Below are 21,257 nucleotides of genomic sequence, written 5' to 3'. Positions count from 1 at the left end.
ACATCGGATTTAAATTTAAAAAGGATGACAATCGATGAACATTAATTGAGCAAACTAGTATTGCTGCTCTAAGAGCCAGATTCCTTCGCAAATATATGGAAAATCTTAAAAGTGTATTTAGAAGAGAAGTTTTTTTAGACGAAACTTGGATTTACTCCTAAGGAAATAAAACAACTTCTTGGCAAGACAATAGTGCCAAAAGTGTCCGAAAACCAGGAGGTTAGGATGGAAAACGTTTTCTAATTGTTCACGCTGGTTCACGCAAAGGATTTGTTTCGGGAGCAAATTTATTTTGTTCAAAATCTAACGTAGTTGATTATCATGGAGAAATGAACTATTAATTTTTTACTAAGTGGATAAGAACACAATTAATACCTAATTTAGAAGAGCCATCATTGGTTGTAATGGATAATGCTTCTTACCGCGATGCCCTTCTAAATAAACAACCTTCAACTACTTCAGGGAAAGATGAAATTATTAGTTGGTTTCCGAAGTAAGATTGAAACGTAAATAAACTTATTTTAATCTTCAATTGTGGCTTATTTCCATTAAAATAGTAATTATTTGTTAAAACAAGAAATAAGTACTTTACAGTTGAAGGTAAACAAGAATAGGTCAATTTATTTACTAAGACCTGTGAGAATAATAATTTAAAATAATCAGTTCAAAAGTTTAAAATGCTCGTCGTTCACCTGCTGACAATGTGCAAGCCTATCATTAAATTCGTGAGTCACTCTTTCAAAGATTAAAAAAGTACAAAGAAAAAAATCTAATTGGATATTGTTCGGAGAACAAGCAGGCCACTCTATTAATCCTTTACGTCCAATCCATTGATTTGAAAAATTCGCATTTAAGAAATCGCTAACTCGTTAATAATAGTAGGAAGGCGTTCCCTCTTGTTTTTTTGATAACTGGCTATTGTATTGAAGTGCAGGAATAATTAGGTTTTACTTGTTAAGTTTCTGTCTATGGAAAATAGATCAATGAGTGTATTTTTGACAATTTCCACCCATTCATCTTTTTTGGATCCCATTCTTTCTTTTCTCCTTCTTCTTCTTCTTCTTCTTTTTATATAGACATGACTCTGTCTATTTTTCAATGTGCCTCCAGTAAATTGTCGTTCCATCCTTTTAGTGGTCTTCCTACTGATCGTTTTCCTATTGGGGAATCGTCTCTTGCCGTCTTTACTGCTTTATTTGTTGTAATTCGTCTTATATGATCGTTTCATTCTACTCTTCTATTTCTTACCCAGTTCTTGATGTTCTCCACCTTGCACCTACGTCGTATATATGTACTTCTAGATCTGTCCCATAGTGTATTACCATCAATTTTTTCAGGTGTTTTCATCTCTGCTGTTTCTAACATCCTTTTTGTCCTCTCTGTGTCAGGTCTTGTTTCAGCTTTCGTTTTTTCCCGATATTTTTATTTTTCCATATTGTTTAATTTAGGTAGCCTGCGGCTCTGTTTGCTCTACCCACTTGATCTCTCACTTCGGTTTCGACCTTTCCGTGGCTAGATAATTTGATGCCTAGATATTTAAACTCCATCAGTTGTTCTATTATCTGACCTTCCAGCTCCAATTTACATCTTAGTAAATTTGCTTTTTTAAGCATGAATTTTGTCTTTTTTGGTGAAAATAACATGTTAAATTTTCTGGCGGTTATTTTAAATTGGTGCAGCATACGTTGTAAATCATCTTCACTTTGAGAGAGTAGTATTGCGTAGTCTGCATAGCAGATTATTTTAAGTTGTTTTTCTCCCATTTGGTATCCTTTTTTAGTTCTTACTTTTTTTATTCATCATCATCATCATTTTGGCTTTACAACCCTGTGTGGGTCCTAGCCTCCCCAAGAATTTTTCTCCAGTCGTCCCTATCCATCGCCTTCCTCCGCCAAGCACGTATTTCCATATTTCTCATGTCTTCATCGATGTTATCTAGGAATCTTGTTCTGGGTCTTCCTCTTCTTCTTTGACCAATAGGTCTATCAAGGAGCGTTTTTCTAGCTGGGTCGGTTTGCTCCATCCGCATAACATGGCCTACCCACCTTAGACGTCCTATCTTTATGTGTTTTACGATATCTGGTTCCTGGTATATCCTATAGAGTTCGAAGTTGTATCGTCTTCTCCAGACACCATTTTCATTTACCGCTCCATAGATGCGCCTTAGTATTTTTCTTTCGAAACATCCTAACATGTTTTCATTACTTTTTGTTAAAGTCCAGGTTTCTGAACCATATGTTAGGACTGGGCGTATTATTGTTTTGTAGAGTTTTACTTTTGTATTTCTTGATATAACTGTAGATTTAAAAAGGAGATTAAGCCCAAAATAGCATCTATTAGCCGTGCAAATTCTGCGGTTTATCTCTGCGGTAGTGTCATTTTCAGTATTGACGAGCGTTCCCAGGTATACAAATTCGTTAACTGCTTCGATGACGTCATTTTCTATAACAAGTGGCCGTAGTGTTTGTGGTTGCGTACCTATTTTCATGTATTTTGTTTTGTTGGTGTTTATTATTAAACCCATTTTTGTAGCCGCTTCCTTTAATGCTACGTACGCCTCTCGTGCTGCGTTTTCCGTTCTCCCAACAATATTGATATCATCAGCATATGCTAAGATTTGCACAGATTTGTTATATATTGAACCGGTAGTTGTGATTTGTGACGTACGTATTACTTTTTCCAAAGCTAGATTGAATAGTATACAGGAGAGTGGGTCTCCCTGACGTAGCCCGTTATTTGTTTTAAAAGGTTCAGAGAGTTCCCCCTGGATTCGTACTTTGCATTCAACTTTTTCAAGGGTTAGTTTGGTTAAACTTACCAACTGATTTGGTACTCCTAGGTCTATCATTGCTCTAAACAATTCTCTTCTATTTACAGAGTCGTAGGCTGCCTTGTAGTCTATAAATATGTGGTGCGTGTCTACACCGTATTCCAGTGTTTTCTCTAGAATTTGTCTTAGGGTTGAAATCTGATGAATTGTTGATTTACCACCTCTGAAACCAGCCTGGTATTGTCCTATTATTCGCTCTGCATATGGTGCCATACGATGGCATAGTATATTGGAGAATATTTTATACGCTGCATTTAGGAGCGTAATTCCTCGATAGTTAGAGCATTCAAAGATATCACCCTTTTTGTGTATGGTGCAAAGTATTCCAATATTCCAATCATTGGGAAGGGACTTCTGTATCCATATTTCTTTTATAAGCTGCTGTAGGGCTATTATGATATCGTGGCCACCTTCTTTATATAATTCCGCTGGGAGATTATCTATTCCGGGTGATTTGTTTCTGGCTAGTTTGTTTACAGCGTCTTTAACTTCCAGGATCGTTGGTGGATCCTCCTCCCTCTCGTCTGCTCCGCTTACCTCGCAGCTTTCGTCTTCCGGGTTTTCTTCTTCCTCTATATTAAGTATCTGGTTAAAATATTCCGTCCATCGGTTTAGTACGTCTGTTCTTGTTGTTAAGAGATCGCCATTTAAACTTCTACATTGATTTGTGTTTGCCTTAAATTCTTTTCTGTTGATGTTAACTTTCTTATAGAATGTTCTGAATTCTTTCTCTCTGTTGAGGTTTTCTATATATTGAAGTTCCTTTTTTAAGTGGTTTCGTTTCTTCATTCTGTGTATTTTCTTTTCTTCTCTTCTCTTTGTCTGGTAATTCTCTATACTTGTTCTAGTTCGGCGGGTAAGCATTTTTGCATAGGCTTCATTTTTTTTCTGTGTTGCGTCTTTGCATTCATCGTCAAACCAGTGATTTTTTCGGGTACAAGTTTCTGTTCCTATTTCATCTTGTGCTGCTGACTCAATATCTTCCCTTATCCTGTTCCAGAATGAGTCTATATCTCTCTGGTCTTCTTCGCCTAGACTTTGATTCCTTAACCTATTGGTAACATTTTCCCAGTACTGTTTTGCAACAGTTGCATCTCTCAGCTTCTGTACATTCCATTTCTTTCTATTTATTTCTTTTTCTTTGTTGGAGTTTGAAATTCTAGCCCTTAGTGTTGAGATCACTAAACAATGGTCTGAGTCTATGTTTGCGCCTCTATAACTTCTGCAGTTTATTATGTCCGTTCCGTGTCTTGAATCTATTAAGATGTGATCAATCTGACTAGTTGTTCTTAAATCAGGGGAGGTCCAGGTTACCTTGTGTATATTCTTGTGTTCAAAATAGGTGCTAGCGACGGTCATGTTCAGTGCTGCTGCTAAGTTTATCAGTCGTAATCCATTATCGCTACTGATGTTGTGTAGGCTATGCCTTCCTATAGTCGGCATAAAAACATGCTCTCGTCCTATTCTTGCATTCATGTCACCTAGCACTATTTTAATGTCATTTTTGGGGCATCTTCTGTAGGCTTGTTCTAGGTCTTCGAAAAACTGTTCTTTAATGTCTTCTAGTTTGTCGTCGGTCGGGGCATGTGCATTAATTAAACTGTAATTAAAGAATTTACCTTTTAAGCGTAAATAGCACATTCTTTGACTGTAGGCTTTAAAATCAATAACTAGGCCTTTTGTTCTTTGGTTTACTATAAATCCCACTCCATCTATGTGTTGGTTTTCATTGCAGCTGTAATATATGGAGTGGGTTCTCTTATCAAGAATGCCTGTTCCCGTCCATCGCATTTCCTGCAGTGCCAAAACATCTACTCTGTACATGTTCACTATGTCTAGTAGAGATTAGATTTTTTTATTATCTCGTCCATAATCAAGTTGAACAATAGAAGACTCAGGGAATCTCCCTGTCTTATCCCTTTGCCAGCGGTTAGTTCTTCTTTTACTTTTACTTTTATTGCGTTGTTTATGTAGATATTTTCGATTGTTTTGATTATTCCTAGAGATATCTCTCTTGCATTCAGTAAGTAAATAACGTCTTTTAACTTGACCCGGTCAAATGCCTTTTTAAGGTCCACGAAACATAGATGTGCCAATTTGTTGTATTGCAATGATTTCTGCTAGTGTTATAATTTTATTCAATTTATTTGTTATCACTTTGGTTGTTAATTTTAGTGTTGTGTTTAATAAATTAATTCCTCTGTAATTTTCCGGGTCCGATTTGTCTCCCTTTTTGAAAAGAGGTATTAGGATGCTTTATCTCCTTTCTTGAGGAATTCTGTTTTGTTCTATTATTTTTTGGATTAGTTTTGATAGTTGTTTGGTCAGATCTGGTCCTCCGTACTTTAGGAGTTCGTTCGGTATTCTGTCCTCTCCTGGTGATTTTCTTTTTTTTTATTTCCTTAATGCTTCCTTTACCTCTTCCTCCTCAATATTTATTTCTTCGTTTGTCGTCATCACTGGTGTTTCGTTTTTATTAGTTCGTTTATCTCTTTTCTGTGTCCTCTGATCATTCGCCATATTTCTTTTTTTGTTTCCTAGAAATCGTGTTTGAATTGTTTTAAGAAACTCTGCCAGTGTTCCTTTTTTATTTGTCTAACTAAAGTATTCGTTTCATTTCTGATTCGTTTATAGTGGTTGTATGCCTGTTGTGTTTGTTGTGTTCTATATTGTAAAAAGGCTACGTTTTTTTCTTCACATTTTGTCTTCACTTTTTCTCTAAACCATGGTGATTTCTTTTTTTTATATGTTAGTGTTCGTTACTTTCCTCTCTCTTTTTTTTTCTTTTTACTAATTATGTTATTTTTGAGTTTTTTCCAGCTTTCATCGATGTTATCGTTTTCTAATATTTCATTCTCAGCGATCTTATCTGATATTCTTTTCCTGTACAAGTATTCCGTGGATTCCGTATTTAGTCCTTCGACTTTGATTTTTGTTTGTGTTGGCGCCGCTCTCTTGGGAGGGAAGTATTTCAGGATGATTTTTATTTGACATAATACTAGACTATGGTCACTACCTACATCTGCTGAATTGAGTCGATTATTTTCGATGGATGTATATCTCTGTTGGTTATAACATAATCTATCATAGATCTTTGTCCACGGGTGTTATTAAACGTATATTTTTGTTGGTCTTTGTGGTCAAAAAATGTGTTGTTTATTGTTAGTTCGTTATTCGTGCAGAAGTTGATCATCAGTACTCCATTTTCGTTTTTAACATTCTCGTTATGTTTTTGTTCAATGTCGGGTATTACTTGATTGCCTATTTGAGCGTTAAAATCCCCCAATATTATTATCTTGTTATTTTCTGGGCCGTATACTCCGATGATGTTCAGGTCTTCCTTCTCCATTCTTATCTTTGCTGTTAATATTCTTTCTGGTATATATTGGCACTCTTTGATGTGATTTTGGTACCTTTGGTGTATTAATAAGGCAACACTTTCTTTGGCTCTGTTTTCTTTTGCTACTTAACTGTAGATTAGTACGTATTCACCTAATTTTGATTGACATTTTCCTTTCTTTTTTGTTTCCTGTAGATCACAAATGTCTATTTCTTTCTCTTTCAGCACTTGGGTTATTTCTTGGTCACTTGAGTTGAAAGATCTGATATTCGAAATAGTAATTCTCATCTGGGTTTTGGAAGTTTTTCTCTTGTCCTTATTTCTTGCCGTAGTCGTCTTCATAGTATCAATCCGGTTCTGAGACTGTACATTGTTTCTTTGAGCAGTATTTGTTTTTATGATTGGTAGGTTGATAACCTTGCTAATCACCCTCCACATTTTACCCGAGCTTAGGACCGGCTGTTTACATTCCTGTTCCCGTTAACTGGTTTATTTTAACAAAAAGTCGCGTCATTGGAAAACCCTACATTAGCTGTAAAGCATTCGTTGTCATTAAAAATTTTCTGATCTTCTTCCATTTGGTGATTTGTCTCTTTATATTTGTACTATTCTATTTTCTGTCATTCTTTCGATGTGTTGATTCTATTCCACTTTTCTTCTTTTGGTCTACGCGTTTATTTCCTCTATACCACATATTGCTCGTATTTCCTCACTTCTTACTCTGTCTCTTAGAGTTTGGTTTGTTATTTTTCGTAAGACTTTCATTTCTGTTGTTTCCAGTAGTCTTTGTGTTTTCGCCGTATCTGCTCTTGTTTCCGCTGTGTACGTCATTATCGGTCTTATTGTTGATTTATATATCCTGGTTTTCGTTTGCGTTGTGAGGTATTTGTTTCTCCAGATTGTGTTGTTGAGACATACTGCTGCTCTGTTTGCCATGTTCACTTGTTTTTGTACTTCTTCTTACACTTTTCCGTAGCTTGACAGTTTTATTCCCAAGTATTCAGTTTCCATGACTTGTTCTATTATTTTGTTATTTACGACTAGTTTACATCGTCTTGGTTCCGCTGATATCACTATCGTTTTAGTTTTCTCTGTTGAGATCTCCATGTTGTATATGAGCTCCGTATCTTCGAATTCTTTAATTAATCTTTGTAGGTCATCTTCATTTTCGGCTGTTATTATGGCGTCGTCGGCATAGCATATTATCCTTATTTCCTTTTCTCCCATTCTATATCCTCTTCTTTTTTTAACTTTCTTTATGATTTCATCCATTATCAGATTAAATATTAATGGGCTCAGCGAATCTCCTAGTCTAATGCCAGTTTTATATTTGATAGGTTGCGATAGTTTTCTTTTACATCTTACCATAGCTATGTTATCTTTATATATATTCTCAATGGTTTTTACTAAATCCAGTGATATTCCCTTTTCATAAATAAATGTATCGCGTCCCGAATTCTCACTCTATCAAACGCTTTCTTCAAATCTATCAGACACATATATGCTGGTTTGTTGTATTCCAGCGACTTTTCTTCAATTTGTCTTATTACAAAAACTGCATTTGGGCATGATCTTCCTGTCCGAAATCCTTGCTGTTCCTCTTGCAGAGATATTCGTTCGTTTATTTTTGTTGCTATTATTCGTGTTGTCAATTTGAGTGTTATATTTAATAGATTTATTGCTAGATAATTATTGGGGTCTTTCCTATCTCCTTTTTTGAAGAACATCACCATGATCGCTCTCCTCCATTCATCTGGTATTCTGTTCGTGGTGATTATTTTATTAATAAAAAGTTGCAGTTGTTGTACAAGGTGATTACCTCCATATTTTAAGAGTTCATTTAGAATTTGATCTTCTCCTTATGACTTTTTGTTTTTTAATTTGTTTATTCCTTCTTTTACATCGTTTTGGGATTTCGGTCTTTTTCTCAGTTATTATATTTGGTGTTTCCGATAAAGTTCTTCGTTGTTTTTTAAACATTTCTGTTAGGAAGACCACCCATGTATCCGCTTGTATGTGTTAGTTTAAGACTAATAATGAAATATGTATCAGAAAAAAGACCCGTCACGGTTAGAACACAGGAAACACGCTAAGACCAAATAAGGAGTGACGAGATCACAACAAAATATAATATACAGGGTATAAACGAGTGGATACTATATAGAAAATTAGATTGGAACAATTACATCAGTAGAATGGCGGACACAAGAGTGGTTAAAATAGCAAAGAAAAAATCACCACGCAGTAGAACTGTTATCGGCCGACCGCGCAAGAATTGGAGTGACAATTTTCCATAGAGGCAACAACCTGCCAATACACAAGTAAAATTGCTTATATAAATGAAGAAAATGGAGAAGAAAAACATAAGTATAATTAATTAATATTTTATGGGAGACCAACCGCAATTAAATAAAATAAATTGATTGACGTTTCAATTTCCACTTCGAAAATCGTTCTCAAAATACAAACAAATTTTGCTTTTTGTTACTTGGTGAAAAATTCTTCTAATAATTTAATTTTATCTGACTTATTTTTATTGAAAATTTAGACATATTATATTATACATTTTAAAGTAGACGACTCTAAAATGATATTTGTTACATGTCACCAATTTAGTTGTTATAAAATTTAAATTTACTTAATCCAAAACCCATACAATTCACCCAATACACTATAGATGACATATTACTTACGCTGAAATGGTAAAAACGTTAGTAAAAAACCACAACCAACAAGTCCAGTAATACCAACAAATTTATATAACAAAATCATAGTAACCATTATTTCACACGGTGCTAACCACAATAGGTGAATAAACTGGCAAGATAAATCAAATTTTCCTACGTCGTTTGATAACAAATTTACCATCTGTCCTAAAAAATAATTTCATTTAAATAATACTCCTGTTTCTGTTTTGTAATGTTAACAAGCGAACAAATAACCCCAGAAATTATAGAAGATTCCTGTTAAAATAAACGTGTTAAGATTGTAGCATTTGTGAATTCCTTGGTATATATTGAAATCTAGTATATGTATTAAAACACCGAAGAGTAATTTCAGTGTATTTCTCTTTCCTTTCGTACAAGCTAAAATACCGAAAAATAATCTTTCAATTCCTCTTAGCGTCGCCGAGTTGATATAAACACATTTTTAGAGTTTGTTTATATTTCACAGACGCATATTCTTTGGTATTTTCTTTAATTTAAGCCGCTCGATACTGCGTTTCAAACAAACATCCATTTTGATCGCTTGTGACGGGTAGCTCTTTCGAGACGACAGACTCGTAAAAAGTAAAACACAGGTTGAAATAAAAATAAACCTATTAATTGTAACGTATGTACAAAAATAAAAATAAAATAAAGTCTATATCCCCGCCTGGATCCCGCGAGAGTGAGTTCCCTGGTGGACGTCTGTAAAAGAAAAATTATTATTATTACTAACAGAAAATGAAATACGCCAATTCGATCGCACACAGACTTATCCTTGCTTCCACCTCAGTCCAGCAGAAGCTGTAGTCAGAGTTGACGGTAACGTTCAATCCACTATACTCACGAGTTCTGCTTGATTAAGGGCAGAGCATAATCCTCACTGCGGAAGTCTTTCTGTCCGGGTTGGCTCGCAGATTCAATGCACCAGCGAGCCTAGAGCGTTAGCCACAAGACTCCTTTAACTCCGCCAGCTGCTCGCTTTAAATAGCCGCTCCGGACCCCACCTCGTCGTCTTGTCGTGGAAATTGATGCGTGATTATCGACACTCCCACAGTTCGAACTGTTGAACGCTGTTGCTGTAGGACGTTCAGCACATTGTTACACCCCCTTCTCTTTGGAAAAAAAAGTAACATACCTTTTTTTTTGTGTATGACTTCTACAGTCTTATGATGCCATCTATCCCTCGCGGTATCTTTACCACAGTCTTCCTCCCGTTGTAACACCATATCCGATATCTTTTGGTCCCCCTCTCGATCAGGTGCTTTGGGACGATCTCTATGAGATCGGAGTTTTTCCCCGATTCCCTGCTCCCTTGGAAATTTTTTCTTTTGGGATTGTTCCTGTCACTTCCTCGCGATCTTTAAATAGGTTCTGAGTCGTACTCTCAATTCGTCGACGGTTCCCTTGGGAACTAAGCCGCATTTTTCGGCTTCGCGCTGCAATTCCTCTTTGCAAAGGCGGTTTATTCACGATGTACCTGTTACTGAGTCTTTATCTGTCAGCATGTTATTAATTTTCGGTTTCTTTTAGCACTTCCTCAATTTTGCTCGGGCTCCAGTTTATGACGGGTAGCTCTTTCGAGACGACAGACTCAATAAAACACAGGTTGAAATAAAAATAAACCTATTAATTCTAACGTATGTACAAAAATAAAAATAAAATATATTCTATATCCCCGCCTGGATCCCGCGAGAGTGAGTTCTGAGTTAGAGTTGACGGTAACGTTCAATCCAATATACCTACGAGTTCTGCTTGATTAAGGACAGAGCATAATCCTCACTGCGGAAGTCTTTTTGTCCGGGTTGGCTCGCAGATTCAATGCACCAGCGAGCCAGGGAGCCTAGAGCGTTAGCCACAAGACTCCTTTAACTCCGCCATCTTCTCGCTTTAAATAGCCGCTCCGGATCTCACCTCGTCGTCTTGTGGTGAAAATGGATGCGTGATTATCGACACTCCCACGGTTCGAACTGTTGAACGCTGTTGCTGTAAGACGTTCAGCACATCGTTACACGCTGAGAAGTTTTTGCTGGAAAGATAATTGCGACTCTCGCTGAGGTCGCTGTTAGGGGCAATTTGCTTCAGCGCTTGTCCAAATTTTACGTCAAATTTGAAATAATAATAATAATTGCTTTCATATTTTAAAGAAATTTTAATAATTAGAATTATATGTGTAAGAGAGTGGCCATAGCTGTCATAATTATTTTCAGTTTTAAATTCCAAGTATTGACATCTGAGAGCTAGTTTTATTTTTTTGATATTAGTTTGTTTTGTTTTTAGAAAAAGGTTAACCCACATGAATAGTCTCATTTTAAAGATATTTCTTTATTTGTAATAATTTATTTCTGCCACAGGTTATAACCCGGTAACAATTTTTTGTAAGTTTTGTAGCAATTCCCACTTGTAAACGGATGTTGTAAATGGATAGGATATAGATAGGATAGGAATATATAATAATTATTTTTGCATTATCTGTATTTGTAACTGTTTGTGGTGAGACAATAATAAATTCTCTAAACCATTTTTTCTATTTATTTAAAAAAAAATCTGTTTTGTATTTTTTAGGATGGAAGAACCTTTTCTTTTCTCCAGCAGGAAGTTTCCTTGAAGTGGCGTCCCATTTCAAATAACTAGAGGGAACTCTTGTGTTTTGTTTTTCTGTTTATTCCAGGAGATTCATGTAAGTACCCCTTTGCTTTATTTTTGTAGTTGCCCCAATCCAATCCCGCTGTTTCATTCACTTATCCACGACTCCAGCTCTCCAAATAAACCCTGAGTGCCGTTCGCATCGTTTCTCAAGTTTCGTTTATTTTGCTTGCCCTATCTCCACCCCCAGTAACTTCTTTTCCCAATTTTCAACCCCCCATAGTAATACCCTATGTAATAGGCAAAATATTCGTTACAAGATGTCAGTACGTATGATATCCATTGGACATCATAACCCAAATGGAATATAGAGACATTTCTCGATGCCTTGCCTTTATCTTTGTAGTGGTTTAATTTGTCTACCACATTGGGTATTACTTATAGGCGGTTGTAACTGGGGACAGAAATTACTGTGCTGGAGATAGTGTAAGCAAACAAACCAAAACGTCTACGAATGACTATTCTTGGTTTGGTTGAAGCTATTTAAATAATTATTATTAAATTGAAAACATCTAGATTTTTCAACGTAGCTTACATTGAGGTTAAACTTCAAACACAAACAAAACAATTCAAAATTTATGGTTATGTACCAAATGATAACAAGCGTTAGGCTTTCACGGCCATCGTCTAACTTGTTAAACTGTTTATTCAAGCTGTTAGGCCGTTGTCTTCTGAGATCAGTTCTCGACGTTTCGCTAACACTAGGGGTTGGCATCTTCTGGAGATGTTACTGCTTCGCTTGTAAGCTGAAACAGACAGTTTCAGTTAAAGGTCAAATTTCAATTTGTTTTATTGTTTTATTAATAGGTTTATCGTTTTTCTCAATTAATCGGTTAAGTGTGTTTGTTTGTAATTTTCCAGATAACTTTTTTATGTAAATTATAATAATCATGATGTTTTGCAATTACTCCATTTCATTGCATGTTTCCATTATCCACTTTTCGTTAGCCTCTTTAATTTTTTTCCTTATTAATTTATGTTTTTCTCTATATTTAACTGGATTTTTGTTTCTGTATTTTCTTCTTTTTCTCATAATTTCCAGTATTTCTTTAGTCATCAAATGCTTTTGGGTTTCTTCTTTCTTTTTTAGAGTTTCGTTCTGTGTCTTCATAACAGAATCTTTGATTTTTTCATTCGCAGTGTTTTTCATTTCTTGATTTATACAATTTGAAGCCTTAGCACGTATTTCGTTTATCTTAAGCAACTGAGTATTTACCTTAGACATTTTGGATTTTATTATCTTTTTACCCTTAGTTTAATTTTTAAGAGAAGGAGGTTATAATATGGAAATATAAATTTTACAATTATTGTATATACACTCGCGATCATAAAATCCGGGTCACCTTGAAAATCACCGATATTTCACTTTTAACGAGCCTTATCGTAAATAATAATAACACAAATACAAACTAATGCATGTTTCTGAGAGTTGTTGCGGTTTCCTTTGTAATAAAGAATTCCAATAGTGCCGATTTCGCGGTAAAGTGCACACTTCCCAAAATGAACGCTACCTGTAACTCCGATTGTTTTAAATGTCTCGTTTGTACTTCGACTTTCTGTTCAAATTCAACGGACAAACGTTTATTATTGCCACCCTTAGTGTTTATTAGTGCCATTATTACTGTTTATTTTTTGACAAAAATGCCTTTGTCTGTTGTTGAAACGGCACAAATTGTTACACTTGTGGAAGACGGTCACACTCAACGGCAAGTCGCAAGAACTGTTGGCGTAAGCCTTTCTACGGTTCAACGAGTGCTTCAACACTTTCAGGAGGCAAGTTTGCTAATCAGGCGACCTGGCTCTGGACGAAGAAGAACGATCAAAACACTAGATGACCGTTTGCTTGTGTTTCAGGCTTTACGAAACCGGACCTCAACTGCGGTTATGCATCAAAATCGTCTAGAGGAAGTACGAAATCGCAATTTTAGTGTTGCAACAGTCAGAAGAAGACTTCGTTCTTCTTGACTATCTTCTCGGGTAATGGCTAGAGGACCGCCACTTCGCCGGGTGCCTCGAGGTGCACGACTAGCTTTTGCTCGACAATACGCGCATTGGGGAATTAACGATTGTAGCAAAGTGTTATTCTCAGATAAATCCCGTTTCTGCGTAACTGGATCCGATGGGAGTGTAAGAGTTTGGAGGAGAACCGGTGAACGATTTTCACAAGCTTGCATTGCTCCAAGAATGCCATTTGGTGGAGGCTCAGTCATGGCTTGGGGAGGTATATCCTCCGACTTTCACACAGAATTACCCTTCATCGAAAATGGGTCCCTAACTGCACGAAGGTACATTACGGAGATTCCGGAAGAACATGTTATGCCCAATATGGCAGGGCTTGGAGAAAACGCCGTTTTTATGCAGGACAACGTGCGACCGCACGTTGCCAGGATCAGTATGTAATACTTGGACGAAGTTGGAATTACGAGGGTACCCTGGCCAGCTAGGTCTCCGGACCTGAATCCCATCGAACATATCTGCGACGATTTGCAAAAACGTATTCAAACACATACACCTCCTCCTAACAACGCACAGGAGCTTAAGGATCTGTTAGTAAGAGAGTGGAATAACATACCACAACATGTAATCTGGAGAAAAATTGAGAGTATGCCCCGTCTTCTGCAAGAGGTTATTAGAGCAAGGGGAGGCAATACACGATATTGGTGGTTGAAATTTCACTGATTTTTTACCACGTTCTGTATTTTCCATTTTTTTTCGTATGTCTGTTTTATCAACAATTTGATTTGTTTTCTGTTTTTTTCAATAAAAACAATAAAAAACCATTTGTTTTTCTTTTAAAACAAACATTGATGACAAATAAAAAATACATTACCAAAAAAAAAGGTTATTACTGCACCAGAGGCAAAAATATTTAAGAAACTTGAAATTTTCAAGATGACCCGGATTTTATGATCGCGAGTGTATTATAATATTTATCATTTCAAGAAACAACTTTTTTAAATGAAATTTTACAAAAAAAGAACTATTTGTGTTAAAACAATATTTTTAGTTCAATATTGCTATTACCTATTGTTGTGTCTCCAAGAGCATTTTTCGTCAACTTTAACGCTTTTCTATAAATTAAAGCACATACTGCTATTCTTATTTTCATTCCTATCGTTAACACTAACATCATATTGTGATGAATGCACAATACTTGTAAAAGCGATGATATAACTAACAACGTCGCACATATATAAATGTTTTGTCTTACTAATTCTTGTTGTTTAGGTCCAAAATACAAGACCAATGTTGAAATTAAAACAGGTTGCGATATTCTAAAAAAAGTATTAAGTATAAAAATCAACAAGTTACAAGATAAACACAATAGGAAAGATTCGTGGGCGTGCATGATTTGGACGCTAAATTTAAAATTCGACACTGAAAAATAAAATTACCAGTTTCTGCATACATGATTTGGACGCTGGGTGTAATTGAAATGTAAATGAAAAGTCACGTAATAAAATTGTAGAGATTAAGCTTGATAAGGTTTATTTGTCACTTTGAAATAAATATGACATACATTTTACGAAATGGAATCGATCGATACAGTTAGTTTGATACTCATGTACCCTATTTCTAACGAACATAATTTTTTTTCTACTCTTTGGATCTCTAAGTCTATTACTCTCACTATTACAGACACTATTAATTTTAATGTAAGTTTCAGTTTGAACATTTTTTAAAACATCAATAAAATGGAAAATATTTGGATAAGCATGGTAAAAATTATCATTAAAACGTGAGTGGAACGATTCACAAGCATTAGTTGTTAATTGTAAACTCTCACTTATCGCAGCCCACATCTCCGACGGAAATGTTGCGTGGTCGCCAATGTAGTTGTCCAATAAGTAGTCGGAAAACTTTTCAATTTTTGAATCCTTTGGTTGAATAGCCATAAAATCATATATGAAAAATTCTTCGACTTCTGAGGGAGGTAAAAATGGCAGCCCAAAAATATATTTCAGCCATTTAGATATTTCACTGTCTGCCAATTTATATTCCCGAATTAAGCCACGACCACCGATATTACGATACCAAGCTTGCATAAGATGAAAACGGCACCCTTTAATGTGCACATTTGGAAATTCAAAACGCGCAGCATTGTGGATAGCAATTTTAAAATCGGAGAAAATGATTTTTGGATTGAATTTTACACCAATTACTTCACATTTGCGTTTCAAAACGTTAAATAGTTTTATATAGGTTTGTTCCGATTTGTCGGGAAGTAAACAATAACACAATAGTATATAATGTCCATTGATAAATACATGTATGGTAAAAAATTGCTTGAAATATTGAGCACAGTAACTAAATGTACCGTCCATATAAATCGTTTCACTGCCGCACAGAAAACGCATGTTAGTGTTACACGAGAAGATGATAATGTTAGAACTTAGTTCAACCGCAAATATAAAATTCTCCTCTTTAAGTGTTTTGATATTCATAATATTTACCGCAGCAATAGTTTCTTCTTTACTTTTGGGCAGTTTCGGTTGAGCCATTCGCCGTTCAATGTATATTTGATTTCGTATTAAATTAACGTCTTTAACAGACATGTGGCTCAAGCAATCTACATTTTCTTTCAACGCACTATGTATGATTTTGGACGGCCTTTCGGTCAAATTATCCTTAGCCTTCCTTTTGGCACTGCTACGCACAATCTGTCTATTAAGCGTCTTGATATCACACTCGTGATTATGTTCTAGATTACTTCGGATCACTAACTTTTCTGGCCCTTTCGTGAATATCTTCGCTTTACACGACCGTTTTACGCACCTCCAATACGTTTCTCCCGATTTTAGTACTTTATCTTGAGAAAAAGTAAAACTGTTCACTTTGAGCAAAATTTTACCACGATTACTTACTAACGTTGAAATTTCCATGTTCACTTTTCACTATTCTCTGACAAACTAATAACTAGTAACTAAGTAAATTTCAATGACCATCATTAAACACTAATTATATCTAATATCTGGTACCTGCGATAATCCTTCCGGCAGCGTCCAAAACAAGGGTACTTTTAAGACCCTCAGGTAAACTTTATTCACAATTATAAGAACTGACTTATGCAGAATTTAAAAGTATCCCGCTAATAAAGTCGAATCCATAAAGGGATTTGTCTCTTCAGGTAAATAGTAAAAAGGGCCGGCTTAACGAATTTTATATTTTATTTGTCATTTACATTACATATTTAATTTAAATAAATATCTAGATAATTAAGGGAAAAAATACATAAACTGATGGAGTATTAGAATTAATTAATTATTATATTTTCTGTGTCGATTCTTTATTAAATATATCCAAATTTTGAAAGTAATAAACAATTTTTGTTTTGTTAAACAAATTGCAAGTGAAATAATAAAATTGTGAAGTGAAAATAAAAATAAATTAATGAAGGTATATACATATGTATAGCTAAATATGATTATATTTTATACTTCATGTAAGGGAAGAAGTGTTTCAATTGTTAGTAAGGTATAAACTATGTCTGAAAAAGTTGGCAACAAATGGGAAATTTCTTTATTATTAATTTCATGAAAAAACTATTCTTCATAAACATTTCTGCATTGCATAGAAATCAATAATCAATAATCAAATTTATAAAATTTTAAGTGGTATAAAGCGAAAATCAAAAATATTGATTTATGCTTAAAAGTGAAGGGATTTTAAATTTAGGTGCAGCATAAAATGTTATTTTAATTTGGTTGTAGGATTAGAATAGATTCATCGCCTTTTAATGATGTATCAGTAGGTGCATTAATTTTTAATTTTATTTCTAATTTACCTTATTCAATATACAAAATCAACAAATGCAAAAGTATTTTTTTATTTACTTTTTACTTTAAATGTATTATTTAATTATTAGAAGGCCATGAATCTAAACTTGGACATAATTTTTAATACCTACAAATATTTTAAAATTACATTTTCTTGCATATCTAAATTTAAAATCACTTTCCTCTTCAGTATTAATTAATAATTTTGATTTTTTCTATCTACCACTTAATATTTTATAAGATTATAGGTTAATGATTTCTATGTGATGAATAACCTTTAATGAAGAATAATTTTTTTTCGTGAAATTATTAGTAAAGAAATTTCCCATTTTTTGCCAACTTTTTCAGACATGAAACGGAAAACTTAAACATAACAAGTCAACATGAATAAATATGAACCTTTTAAAACGAGTAAATCGGTACTCACCGAAGGGACCTCAGACGTTCAGATACAATTAGCGTCTCTTTGTAAAGACAATAAAGTCGACTTTACTAAAGTAACAAGACATTTACTCAACACAGACACTACACATTACTCCCCTGAGTTAGTGATAAGTTATAGTCTAAAAAAATCATTATGAAATTGACTGGCCAGTGTGAAAACCAGTGCCAATAAAACACAAAACACACACAAAACATTTTCTTCGTTGAGACATAAAATAATGATTAATAACAATAATTATGGGAAATTTGTATGTTTATAAAGAGTTTTTTGACAGTTGTGCTATTATGCCGGTCCTGGCAGCATTGGTAGCTGTGATAATTATACAACAATAGAGTATTTACAAGGGATTATTCAGTTTTACAGCTGTTATTAAAACAACTTTTATAATGAGACACTAAATTTCTGGATACATTATACTTCAGCGTCGAAAACATGCCTGCCCAGATTCGTAACTTATAATTTTTTTTTATATTTTTAATAATTTTTATTCCTGGATATCAAGTATACCATTTGTATTGTGACAAATAGAAATTGTATACTTGATATCCGGTATGGTATATTTCACATGGTAAAACTATTCACTACTTTAAAAAGAAAATTTATTCCTTTGATTTATAGCAGATGCCAAAGAATGCCAAACAGGACACTCAATTACCATTAAAGAAGTCACGGCAGCTATTAGAAAAATAAAAGATGGGTAAACCTGTAGGACCTGACAAATTTTATACAGATTTCCTGAAACTTATGGACGAAAAACGAATACAATGGACAACGACTCTATTTAACAAAATATATTATGTAACTGGAAATATTACCCAAAGCTCGTTAAAGTCGACCTTCGTAACTATACCAAAAAAATTAAGTGTAAAAAGATGCGAAAACTACTACTAAAATAATTATCCTAATGAACTGCTTACTGAAAACATTTTTAAAAGTGATACATAACAAAATATACAGCGTGAGTCATGAGGAACTTTACATACTTCTACCATATGTAGATTCCCTCAGGGAGCATATCATGTGGCCACTAAAAAATGTCAACTCCTCTTCTTTATTAATTAACAGGGTGATTTGTGTAATTGACCATTTATTTCATTTTACTGTAGTGTTTATACGGCTCATTTGATTTTTTAAATTTTTGCATGATACAGTACACTACCATCAAGCATTCGACTGGTATTAGCTAAACTAAAAAATTCCAGGACTGGCTTTGGAAAAATTAATTAGGGGATTCGTATTAAATATTACACCCTGTATATATTTTTTTTAAAATGCAATAAGTGATTTTCAAACTACATAAATAGCCAATAAAAACGACATATGCGACAATGTTGTCGCACTTTTATTAAATTTTTAGTGAACGATCAAATCTTACCAAAAATAGAACAACCATAATGAAGTATCAAATTATAAGGTAATTAATTTAAACAAATGTTATAAATTTCAAACATTTTAAATGAAATGATAAACTGAGTCACTGCAGAACAAAAAACAGTAACTACTAACAATAACGAAGAACAATTTAAAAAAAAAAACTAAAAATATGTACATAGTTATGATAAACCCATAAATTAGAACTGGAAAAGATACAATAATGGTAACAAAACAAAAATAATTCAAAATAGATTTTCGAAATGGAACCCTGCAGCCTGTACACATTTTTGTTGCCGAATTGTTAATTGACGTATTGAATTACGTATACTCTGGGGATCGTTTCTAATAGTATTACAACAATGTATAATTCTATCAATTATTTGTTGTCGGTTATTAATATTCACTGCGTAAACTAGTTGCTTCAATCGTCCCCAAATATGGTAATCAACGGGATTGAAATCAGGGGATCTTGAAAGCCACGAAATAGGACCTGCACGTCCTATCCACCTGTTGCCATAAACATTATTGAGATGTTGTCTCACTGCCAGTAAAAAGTGTGGGGGTGCCCCATCATGCTGAAAATACATCCCTCTTTGGCAAGCAAATTCGGCAAAATATTTTGTAGAAAGTTCAAATAGACCTGCCCTGTTAAAGGACCATCAAAAAAGTGAGGACCTACTAATTGGTTATTTATGACACCAATACACACGTTAACCGAAAACCTTAACTGAGAACGACGTTCTCGAATAGCATGGGGATTTTCTTCTGCCCACACATGTGAATTTCGTGAATTATTTATCCCGTCTTTGGTAAATTGGGCTTCATCTGTAAATAGTGTCCTGTATAGCTTTGGTCGATTATTGTTAATCCATCTACAAAATTCCAACCTATGGATCTCATCTCCAGCACGTAGTCACTGAACCATTTGAATGTGATATGGGTATAGATTATTTTTTTGTAAGACTCTACTTACTTTTGATTGAGTAATATTGAGTTCTCGACTTACTTGTCTAGTGCTTATTGTAGGGTTCATAGTAACGGCGTCCATAATGTCATCTTCCTGCGCTTCATCTACATGTCGCTCTGTTGTTCCACTAGGAAAAGTGCCATTTTCTCGCAAATAATTAAAAACTGACCCAAATGTTGGATGACTGGGAGTTCGACGATTAGGAAATCTCCTGCGATATTCTCTACTAGCAGCCCTACCATTCCCATTACAGAATCCATAAACAAATATTATGTCTGCATATTCTGTGGTCGAAAACTGATGTGGCATTTTGAACGAAAGTAACAAAAGCTCTACCAAAACTAACACAATGTACTTAACGTAGATATGACAGAAGAAATATGTATTCTTGTACACATAAATAACAATTGATAATGACAATAATGGCAATGGGTATAAAATATCAAGAAACGTCAAACGGTCAACGCCAACCTTCATTTTAAACTTTTTTAGATTTATTTTTATTTAGTACAGTTGATGCAATGTATTATTATTTGACATAAAATTTTAATTATTTAAAATCAACAAAAACTAACACATACAAGAGGTTTGACTTTTTAATCAATTTAATTTATTATTTATCCAAAATAATGCCAAAATACGATCTATGAGTAAAAATTTAAAATTGAAAAACAATTGATTCTATCGTAGAGATAATACAAAGTGACAGTAAAGATGTTAATTTTCTACGTATTAGATTATGTTGTAGGAACTCATTTTAATTAAAATGTTTGAAATTTATAACATTTGTTTAAATTAATACCTTATAATTTGATACTTCATTATGGTTGTTCTATTTTTGGTAAGATTTGATCATTCACTAAAAATTTAATAAAAGTGCGACAACATTGTAGCATATGTCGTTTTCATTGGCTATTTATGTAGTTTAAAAATCACTTATTGCATTTTTAAAAAAATTTATACAGGGTGTAATATTTAATACGAATCCCTAAATTAATTTTTCGAAAGCCAGTTCTGGAATTTTTTAGTTTAGCTAATACCAGTCGAATGCTTGATAGTAGTGTACTGTATCATGCAAAAATTAAAAAAATCAAATGAGCCGTATAAACACTACAGTAAAATGAAATAAATGGTCAATTACACAAATCACCCTGTTAATTAATAAAGAAGAGG

The 21,257-nt window shown here is 34.1% G+C and overlaps 1 protein-coding gene across 4 annotated transcripts in view; it reads right to left on the bottom strand.

Moving 5' to 3' along the window:
• LOC140441272 (ATP-binding cassette sub-family C member 4-like) overlaps window positions 1-21,257 on the bottom strand; it is a 132,504-nt gene that overhangs the window by 66,760 nt on the left and 44,487 nt on the right. For 3 of the 4 annotated variants that reach the window (XM_072531885.1, XM_072531886.1, XM_072531889.1), the window contains exons 4-5: window positions 14,546-14,796; window positions 8,864-9,043 (exon numbers count right to left, since the gene is read on the bottom strand). In XM_072531885.1, the coding sequence (XP_072387986.1) occupies window positions 8,864-9,043; window positions 14,546-14,796 (431 nt within the window). The remainder of the gene's footprint in view (window positions 1-8,863; window positions 9,044-14,545; window positions 14,797-21,257) is intronic. The other variant, XM_072531887.1, reaches the window with a different exon arrangement.

This window comes from Diabrotica undecimpunctata, chromosome 5 (genome assembly GCF_040954645.1).
Source record: "Diabrotica undecimpunctata isolate CICGRU chromosome 5, icDiaUnde3, whole genome shotgun sequence".
Lineage (NCBI taxonomy): Eukaryota > Metazoa > Arthropoda > Insecta > Coleoptera > Chrysomelidae > Diabrotica > Diabrotica undecimpunctata.
Note: the sequence above shows the minus strand (reverse complement) of the source record. Positions and strands in the feature narration are given on the sequence as shown.